The sequence below is a fragment of the Medicago sativa genome, chromosome 5, assembly GCF_051527215.1.
Source record: "Medicago sativa cultivar Bolivia chromosome 5, Bolivia_mono, whole genome shotgun sequence".
Taxonomy (NCBI): domain Eukaryota; kingdom Viridiplantae; phylum Streptophyta; class Magnoliopsida; order Fabales; family Fabaceae; genus Medicago; species Medicago sativa.
The window spans coordinates 5187933-5198634 of NC_140753.1; the positions used below are offsets into that span (position 1 = coordinate 5187933).

The 10702-nt window shown below is 33.6% G+C and overlaps 1 protein-coding gene and 1 non-coding gene across 2 annotated transcripts; one reads left to right on the forward strand and one right to left on the reverse strand.

Annotated features, from left to right (window-relative positions):
• The first annotated feature begins 2147 nt into the window (after window positions 1-2147).
• Window positions 2148-2342, forward strand: LOC146919415 (U2 spliceosomal RNA). The gene has a single exon (XR_015013124.1). It is a non-coding gene; the product is annotated as a U2 spliceosomal RNA (small nuclear RNA).
• Window positions 2343-2868: 526 nt separating this feature from the next.
• Window positions 2869-5898, reverse strand: LOC146919416 (protein NRT1/ PTR FAMILY 6.3-like). Its single transcript, XM_085712766.1, has 5 exons — window positions 5738-5898; window positions 5473-5650; window positions 5239-5278; window positions 4204-4769; window positions 2869-4061 (listed from the first exon to the last, which is right to left on the reverse strand). The coding sequence occupies exons 1-5, from the start codon at window positions 5850-5852 to the stop codon at window positions 3215-3217; spliced, it is 1746 nt and encodes a 581-aa protein (XP_085568892.1). The 5' UTR covers window positions 5853-5898; the 3' UTR covers window positions 2869-3214.
• Between the last annotated feature and the right edge of the window lie 4804 nt (window positions 5899-10702).

Below are 10702 nucleotides of genomic sequence, written 5' to 3' on the forward strand. Positions count from 1 at the left end.
AACTAACTAACTAACTGAACCTCCGTTTTGAATCAAAGTATCAAACGACAGGGTGAAATTAACCATGTAGCTCATACAAAATGAATACATAGTGTGAATCTTGTTATATGGATAATATTCATTTTTCAGAAGATGCAGGACTGATTTCAACAGAATTGTTCCCTAATACAAAACTAGCTACATTAATTTCCTATGCAAGCTCCTAAGAATATGAGGTTATGAACAAAGCTGAAATTTAAATAAAGTTAAAACTTATAAAATGAAGTAAAATTTGGCGAATGTGCTGCCACAAGAATCAAATTCAAGATGCTGAGGATCCTACTCCTCCAATAGTAAATCACGGGAGCAAACTACATATACCTTCAATGATGTTAACCAATGGCTAGAAGGAATCTATACAAATAACATTAAATCGCATAAGATGAAGTAAATTATAGGCATCTTTCAGCATAGAGATATTCACATTTGGATTTGTGATGCAATTTATGTCAATTTGCAATTAGAATCTCTTATAACAGCATATTAACACATGGTACAATTCTAAAAGCCATGTAACAGAAAATCCATCTGTATGTCCGTCTGTGTATGCTATAAGGGTATATGTTCTTGAGGCATGTAAACAAGGACAGCATAATTGTTATACAAGTCTTCAATGACAATTCATTCAAGAATATCATCAGTGTCAAAGTTAACATGACCAGGATATTGATGCGAATAAACTGACCAAGGTAGCTGAAATTAGATGAACAAATGCTACACTAGACAATGGTTCCGATTTTCCTTGTTGAAACTTCTCCGGCATACTTTAAAATTTGAGACAACAAATGAATCTTGAGATGATCATAAGGTTAACAGCTTCATTTCAACTGAACTATGACCAATTGTCTTTGCAATCCTTTTATGCTTCATCCTTTTGAAAAGGCTTCAGCTTGTTTAGTCGTACTTTCACTTGACTAGCAACATAGATGTTTTCATGAATCTGGAAACCATTTAAAAGAGCACCAAATATGGCAATATTTGGTTTTATCGACATTGTCTGCATTAGTTTTTCCGTCTCTCGGAAATTACCTGCCCGAATCAAAAGATCAACCGTGAATCATAACGCTCTCTTTCTGGCACTATACCATACCTCTTTGTAATCAGGTTAAATTGTCTTTGAGCCTCTTCAACCAGTCTAACATGACTACATGCATTGCTTATACAACTCCAATATAAGTAATACTATCCATTTGCATTATTTGAAACATACTCTATGCTTCATTTCCATGACCATGTATTGCTAAACCATTAATCATGCTAGTCCATATCACCATTCACCACATCTTTCTTTTCCAAACTATTAAATATCTTTTGTGCACTTCCTAGTTCACCATTCTTGGCATACATTGCTTTTCAATAGACAACCATGAACAGTTTTTCCAAATCCCAATGCCAAAGCAGTGGGACTCAAAATAAGAGTTGATTGTAGTGCAAATAACTACTACATCAGAGATTGAATTCTTAAGAGTATGTTGGCATATAATTCTAAGAGACGCACAACAGTGAGATTCAAAAGGAATGAATGAACACAAAGATGAAAGATATAATAGCCTTAGCGGGTTAGTCCATCAACAAAAGCATCAAGGGATAAGATAAGAATCAGATGATGATATTTAAAACAAGAGTATCATGAATTTAATATTTGGCAATTCATAAGTTGTTGTTGGTTGCATGACGGCCTATGTGTGTATTTATACTGTGATTGATGATAATGTTATAGGAATAAAGAAGAAATTTGTGGTGTATAAGAATCAAAACTCATAAGTCGTAAGTTACTAAGTGAACTTACAGTCCATGAGGGGATGTTTCAAGAGGGCTCAACTATCTGTCATGTTAAGAATTCAACAAGTGAAAATGAGCAGAAGATAGAAATGTGAAAAAGATTCCGAACTTGTGAATATTGATGCACTCTAAATGATGGAAACTACTCAAGCATATGAGTGCAACGAATTGGAAGAAAAGAAATGAAAAATAAAAGAAAAGAAAGAGTTAGGAAGAGTCTACCAAGCAAGTTGATGCTGAACAATATTAGTCCCACATCGAGGAGTTGAGAGAAAGAGTGAGTGGATGTGGGATATAAAAACAGAAGCGAGCCTCACTTCCAATTCATACCTTTCTCGGCCTTTTGGCTAAGATCAAGTGTAGTATCTGTTCTTATCAGTTTAATATCTGATATGTGGCCCAATGGGTCACACGATATTAAATTACTTTTTTGAGGGTGAGAAACTATCACAATAGCTTGCTATTGGGTTTCTCGAGTGTCGCCTTTGCGTTGCACTATTGCATTGGCTGGCGCACCCCACCAATTTAGTTCAAAATTTACTTGTTTGTTGGCTTTATATTAAGATAGTAAATTTTGCCAATGTAGTGGTCCCTAAGGAAAAGTGAAGTGGGTATCCTCTTGAAATTATTGAAATGTAATCACGAACCCAAAAATCATAGATATTCCTTGAAATTTGGTCCTTCTGTTAACTTGCTTAACATGGCATTATCTCAATAAGGTTCAATATGCTTATAATTAATTAGTCTTATCCATATCTTTTTCACAAGCAAAATGAAATCTATTAAACCAAACTAATCAGCACAAGTGTTAATATTAGGGAAGCAAAGGAATACAAGAAAAGTGCAAAAATCTGTGCAATCCCAACCACACAACAGCTACCAATACAAAACAGAAAATGAAAAATGCCAAAATATGAACATCAGAAGACTAGACAAAACCAAGGAAAGAGGGAATTAATATACAGAACAATGAGATAGTCCTTTACTCTTTTACTCTTGTCTTGAGCAATCTCAATGAGGATAAAATGTTTGGCTCCTCACAATTGCTTTAACTAAAAATCATATATTCTTTCCAAATGGTCTAATATATTGCAAAACTTGATTATGGTAACCAAATGCTATTCATTGTTTCTGTTGCCAATACAAACAGCATATTATTACAATAAAGTTCTTATAGATGGAAAGTAGAACTATATGTTTTTTTTTCCTTCCAATTCTATGTCAGAACAATACAACCTTTGTGCAAGAACATAATAATTGGAATATTAGTATAACTGAACCAAAATATTAACAAATAAAAAATAAAGTCTTCTCTGAAATAATTTAACACCAACATAATTTTTTTTTTTTTTTTTTTGTTATTTCAGTAAACATTTTGTTCATACACATCAGTTTACTCTCCCATGCCTTCCTCAGCAACCTTCTTATCCTTGTACACATACCACTTTGCACAAGCCAAGTATATCATCAAATTTATAGCACTCAACATAGCCAAAAGCCAGTAATAATCATAAAGCCTCCCTTGGTTAAGATTATCTGCAATCCATGGTTTACTTGGACCTGTTATTTTATTCACTGTGGACACTAATAAAGAGCTGAAGAAAAATCCCAAAGATCTTGAGCTCAAGAATAGTCCCATGCTCATAGTTTTCATCCCATCTGGACATTCTCTGAGAAAAAAGTCTAGTTGTCCCATATACATAAAGGACTCTCCTGATCCCACGATGAAAAATTGCGGCATCAACCAGAAAACACTTAATGGGATCTTTGTCGTTGGATCATTCACCAAACCATGTGATTGTGCAAATGTTAATCGCTTTTGTTCGACAAGAGCTGCTGCAACCATAGATAAGATTGAAAGAACTAAACCAACTCCAGTATGCTGTAAAGGGGTAAGCCCTTGTGGATTTTTAAGCACTTTCCTTGCAACTGGACTAATGACACGGTCATAAAAAGGGACATTTAGGAGAATAGTTCCAATTAAGAAGGATGTCATCGATGCTGCTGGGATTTGAAATGATTTTCCAATGTGGCGATCCATAGTTGTTGCCTGTGATACCGAGAGTGTCATCATTTGAACTTGAACAGTCCAAAACACGATGGTTGATGCCCATATGGGGAGCATTCTTAGCACCAATTTCACTTCTTCTACATCGGTTAAGGTAGATAGATGCCACTTACTTATCTTCATGATTCCACCAACACTTTCATAGTCCTTGATGGCCGCTTTGTCCAAAAAGCTGTTCGAAAATATATTTACACTATCAGTTAACTTTACACATGCATCCAACTAACTACATCTCACACTATTATAGTATTCCGACACTTTATAAAATATATCTACAAATATCTACGATAAGATACAAGGGTAAAAAGTGTTACCGAAACTGTTTGCTGTGTGGTAACCTCTGCTTCTTGATCCTCGGTGGTTCATGTAAGATGGCATCGTCGTTAAAGAGCATCGCGGAATCAGAAGGCAATTGCAAGTTCCTCTTCCTCCAAGCAGCCACAAACACAACCGCAATCTGAGTCAACGGACTACCTACCGGTTTCTTGTAACGATACTTACATGTTCCGCATAAAAACACAACAAGTGCTAGCACAATAGCACAAGCACAGATACCATAACCCCAATCTCTACCCTGATGATCTTGTATGTAAACAAGGACTGTCACTGCCATAAGAGATCCTAGGTTTACGATGAAGTAATACCAATTGAGAAATTTAACCATATGTTTCTTCTCTTCTTTATCAGTAGCATCAAATTGATCTGAACCAAAGCCAGGGACACTGGATTTTAAACCCCCTGTGCCAAGTGCAGTGACATAAAGCGCTAAAAACAGAACCGTTAACTGTTTATTGTTTGCTTTTACACAAGTTGTATGTTCCTTGCATGTTGGAGGACTTAGGCTTGGAATGATAGTTGATATCATCAAGAGAGCAACACCCTATTAAATTATGAATAAAACTATCAAAATTAAACTCTTAAATTATCATTATTATTAGAAACTGGCGTTCAATTTCTCCGCTTTTTTTTTACTATAGTGTAAATTATGATGAATTTAATTTTTTATAGAAAAATTTGTTCAACGCTATAATTGGTATAATGAAAAATCGAGCCTAGAATCTCATATTCCTTAGATAGTGTTATAGATTGTTTGTACCAAAAAAAAAAAAGTGTTATAGATTGTAGATATAAAAGACAATATCAAAGGGGTAGACAATAAACCTTACTAATATCGAACAAGTATAAAGATTATAATAAATTTATAGCAAGTTGCGGCGAACCTGGTGGACAAAGCATATTATGGTTGTGTTGATATTTATTTAGATGATGAAAATGAAATGATTATTAAAATGGGTGTAAAAGCAAAACTAGTAGCAACTAGCAACAAATAACATGTTTTGATTCCTTACTGTTGCTTGAACGGCTGCAAAGACAGCAATATTGAGGTATCTGTCACAGAAGGAACAAAAATAACGAAATATCACTTGAATGAAATGAAACTAAAAAGAAATTTGATTGATACTGTTAGGACTAATTGAGGGTTTGGTATCACCATGGATTACCAGAATCACGGTTAACATCGTGATTATGACAAACTCATCGTGATAACAAACATCGACGCACTAATTAACTAGTATACGAACCTTCCAATGTAAGTGTCGCCTAGAAAGCCACCGAACAAACAAAGCATAAATGAAGTTCCAACAAAATTTGTAACTATGTTGGCAGAGGCAGCGTTACCCAAATGCATTGTACCTGTTAAATATGTGACCAAATTCACGGTTATGCCTAGTGTTGTCAACCTTTCCATCACTTCTCCTCCTGATAAACAAAAAGACACATAAAATCAATACAAAAGAAACGGCATGCATGCAGTAGAAGAGAGTGATTGATTAATTTGTGAGAGACCTAATATCATGGAAGCTGAAGTCCAACCACCAGTTTTAGATCTTTCTGCTGGAAAACCCTTACAGTCATAGGCATCAGGGACAATTTTGTCTTGTGTTGTGGGGAGAGTGCCCATTGTAGCTTGAGATGTGAAATGTGAAATGTTTCAATGAGGAGCAAGTTATGTTGTTTCTGTCTTCATATATATATACTCCAAACTCCAAAGTAAAGGCTAGGCCCACATATGACCAGGATTTTTTTTTTTTTGAAGGAACATATGACCAGGATTCATAGTTTTCAGACTCGGCTCGGTCATCGACTCGGCGAGGGTACTGGGTCACTGGGTCAATGGTCGAACCACTGGGTCGTTGGTCGAACCGCATGACTGAATCGGAACCACTCGGATGACTCGGTTAGATAACTCGGTCCTTAGATTAAATTTATATAGTTATTTAACCGGATTAACTCGGATTGAATCGGTGACTCGGTCACTTTAAAAACTAAAATAATGACCCCTGTAAAATAAGATAAAAACTATCCAACAATAATAATTTCATAGGCTAATTGCTCAAATTCAAAACATAGTCATAACTCAAAATACATCTTGGTAGTAAAAATCCAAATAGATCCCAAAAAAGTATGATTCCAATTCCAACATAAATTCAAATAAGAGATTGCCCCAGTTGTAAAAATCCAAAAAGATCCAAAGAAAGTATAATTCCAACACAAGTATTATCATCAATAACATTTAATTCCAAGGAGTCAAGATTGATTGAGCAAAACGACGTCGTTTCAGACTTTCAGTGAAGCAAAAAAAAAAAAAAAGCAAAAAACCGGTCTGACCCATGACTCGGCCGAGTCACCGGTTTTTACCGGTTTTGACCGGTTTTGACCGGGTTTGACCGAGTTAACTGCATGGCCGATCCAAATGTTGGCTCGAACCGGCTTACCCACCGGTTCACGGTCCGACCGGTCCGACCGGCCGGTCCGAGCCGAGTCTGAAAACTATGCCAGGATTTATTAATGTTGTTTCGAGTTTATCACCATCACATTTTTATTTTCTCAAAAGTCAACAATATACTTCCTCTTTTCTTAAAAAAAAACAATATACTTCCTCTTATCCTTTTTACTATAAAAGACTATTTTTGTAACACATTAACCACTTTTTTACCACTTTATTTTAAACTATTTTGACTATTTTATTAACTATAAAAAATGTAAGAAATTAACCAGCTATTTATTTTATGTCATTTTATAATTATGTAAAATAGTTGGTTTTTTTAAGGGAGTAAAATAGTTGGTTAATGACTTGCATTTTTTGTGAATAACGAAATAATAAAATGATTAATAAAAAATATGTTATAAAATGATTAATAACATATATTTTTGTAGTTAATGATAAAATCTTTATGTGTTAAACAGACCAAAAAAAAAAAAACTTTATGTGTTACAAAAGTGCTTCTCTAATCCGATTGTGTATGTGCTCACGATTTAATCTATATTAAACCGTACATTATTTTTTTTTTAGAAAAACTGTACATTATTTTATTAAAGTCTATTAAGTTTTTATATTAACCTAATTTATCTTTACAAAATTGATTTTTAAGATGATAATGTCTACCATTTATGAACTCATGTCTCATTTAACGTTGCGTTTGTTACTCTACACAAAAAATAAACCTGTATATATAATAGCACACTAATACTGTTCTTAATACATTTACAAAAATAACAAAAAGAGGAATGATATTTTGACATCCATTTGATGACAATTTTGTTGACAACCTTGTTTTTCTCACTTTTTATTGGTCAAAAACAATGGAGAGAGAAAAAGAAAGAGAGAGAATAACAACATCATGTGAGTATGAGAGAGAAAGTTGTCTAAAAATTATCAAAAAGTGGTTGTCAAAATATCATTTCTCTAAAAAAAAGACTACAAGGAAAGACATAGTGTAATAGTATACTACTTTAATGACCGACGCATTGGCACTAGTAGTACCCCACTTGTCAGGACAAAACATCGACAGATCCGAAAAATCCATGCAAAGACATCAGACAGACACATACAAACAAACTTCTAGTTCTTCTTTACCCCTCATCAACCTGAACCAAACGGCAACTATGTTACACATTTGTTGCGTGAACTATTAGAGCAACAACTGTAAATCCCAAACATAAATATATACATTGTAAAACACCATACATCTGCTGTGTTATCAGGGGAATTGGAGATTACCATATTGAACTTAAAGTAATTATATAATTGATCTGGACATTGCGTCGATGAGATATTGAAAATTTTAAGAAAATTATAATTCTAAGCGACTCAAATGATTAAATTGAATTTATTTTATTTTCAATTTTTTTTTGGATAAAATAATAAAATTCAACATTTTTTTAACACTGTTGGACTATTTTTATGAAATTTCAAAAAGCTTAGAGATTAATTTCAAAATATAAAAAATAGGAGCAAGTTTGCAAAATTTTGAAAAGATAGAGAGCAGTTTGCAAATTTTTATCGACCAATTTGCTAAATTGTAAAAATATAGGGATATCAACTTGCAAAATTCAAATGAACTATAAGAAGCAATTTGAGGTTTACATTGTATAAAGTAAGAATGGTATTTCAAATTCTAACTTTCTAAGTGGTATTTCAAATTTCTTAAAACATTGGTAAAATATTTCATAAGTTTTCTTCATTTTTAAAAATTCTCCTAATTTATCATTCAAACAATGGAATTTATGCAGAAGGATTTAAATTACCCAAGTTACATTGCAACAACAACTAATCTGTTTCTTACTAACTGGAATCAGTTACAAACCCCTAAAATTACATTACATAAAAAATTTTCCTTCATTCAAACACTTTTAAGACATTAGTTATATGAGTGTTCTCACTTGTATGTTGCACAAGATCCACTTTTTGATCAAATGTGGGACTCATACTCATCCTTCATATAAGTGTGAGTTGTATGCTCACCTCAGATGGAAACATTCCATCCATACACACTTGCACAATTGTTGACATTGATCATTATTAAGGGACAAATCGCATGACCACTATTGTCAAGAGGACTTTCGACACAAGTAGCCGATCACCTTTAGTCAAATCACCAACTCTAATATCAGTGTTGGATCATGAGGGAGACCAAAGGATCATCACTTTGAAGTTTGAACACTCACACAAGTGATTTGATCATCATATCGTCATGTAAAATCTTAAAATAATAGATTTATGTTTTCTTTTTGACAATGAGACAATAGGTATATGTTGTTCAATATCCATATTTTCATTCAATATAAGACTCTTTCTCAAAATTTATATTATAACAAAATCTGATAGTAGATGCAAGCCATATGAAGTGTTTACTAGCATCATACTCCCAAATTCACATAAAATATTTTATGGGATACCAAAATTTAGAAAGATTAAAGGCGAAATTTAGAAATTTTATAAAATATTTTATGGGATACCAAAATTTAGTGATAATGTGAGTTTAGATTGCTGTGTCAGCCTGACTCAGCCGTACGTAGCTCATGATCACCTTCTTAATTCTTGTAAGAAAGACAAACCAATACACATATATAGCAGCTTGATATTTTAATCGAAGCTTCTAAGTTGTTTCTTTGTGTTGTTTTTATTGTCATTTATGAATAATACATATATTGTTAAAACTGTTGAAATGGCTAGCTAATCCAATAGTTTTTGTCTAAACCACCGAATCCAACCGGATAATAGCGCAACGTCTTTGAATATAACGCTTGTGTTGGGTGTTAAACAAGTTTTCCAGTATCTTATTTATGATGCAAAAGAATTTACTATGTCACAAACAAAGTCAAAGGGTACAAAAGGTAAAAGATGTACCCCAAAATTAACAAAATGTGAAAGAGGCCAAAGACCATATTGGAGAACGCTACATGCAAGCATTTTTTATTATTAGATGAGTTTGTATTTGAGAGTTTACTAGAAAAAAAAATGTAACGTAACTAGGAATATGTTGATAGAGAAATAACTAATGCAATTAACCATTTTGGAAAAAAAATAAATAGACAAGTGTATATGAATTAATCGAGGGTCATGTTAACCGGTGCCTTCGGGGTACTGATTAAGGATACGAAAAAAGAAACTTATTGTTATTTTTTTTTAACTTTTTACGGATTGATTACAAATTTTTTAATACCATAACTACTATATTAATTCCTTTTTTTAGTATTCTTAACCAGTGTCCCAGAAGCACCGGTTAACATTTTTCATTAGTCAAAGTTCTTTGAATTTGATTTTCACACTATCAAGTAAAAAGTTTTATAAGTATGATAAAAATCCAACGTTGTTAATAAGTTTAATAGATTGATTGAACATGTAAAATTATTATTTGTCATTGTATATAAGTTAAATCCAAGCTCTTTCCAAGGAGCTCCTTCCAAGGACGTATCCGGGGAATACCGGGTTCGATTCTCAGGGGGAACAACGTTTGGCCAGTGCGCATGCCTCTACGCACGACCGGATTAGTCACCCAACGTTGGTAGGTCGGAAACCGGTGCGAAAGCCAAACAAAAAAATCCAAGCTCTTATTGTTGGGGAGATTGGGGAGCACTGAGAGCGACAACAAGTTAAATGTTTAGGACCCGCTAAGAGAGAGACATCACATTCTTATCCAAAACCTTAAGGTCAGGCATGACCTTGGGGGTGTGCAAGCAGCACAAAAAAGCCGGGCCTCCAAAAGCTATGGGCCTAAAATAAAATTAAGTCTAATACCCACACCCCACTTAAATAAAAAAAAATATGTTACTTCTTTTTCTTTCTTTAGTACACGTTTGAGTTTTTTTCTAGACTCTAGTTCTCCTCCTTTCTGGACATAAATATGATGCTATCAAACCACCTCCAATTTGTATAATCACTTAATCAGTCAATTTGGAAAGCTGTTTCATTAAAAGAATAACAACAATCATTTCTTTTTCGCATAAACCATTCGTTTCTCCCTTTCT

Coding starts and splice junctions, on each gene's coding strand:
- LOC146919416 (XM_085712766.1), bottom strand. CDS start 5,852: ATGGGCACTCTCCCCACAACACAAGACAAAATTGTCCCTGATGCCTAT. Junction 5,651..5,737: donor TTCAGCTTCCATGATATTAG/GTCTCTCACAAA, acceptor TTTGTTTATCAG/GAGGAGAAGTGATGGAAAGG. Junction 5,279..5,472: donor GGCGACACTTACATTGGAAG/GTTCGTATACTA, acceptor CTTCTGTGACAG/ATACCTCAATATTGCTGTCT.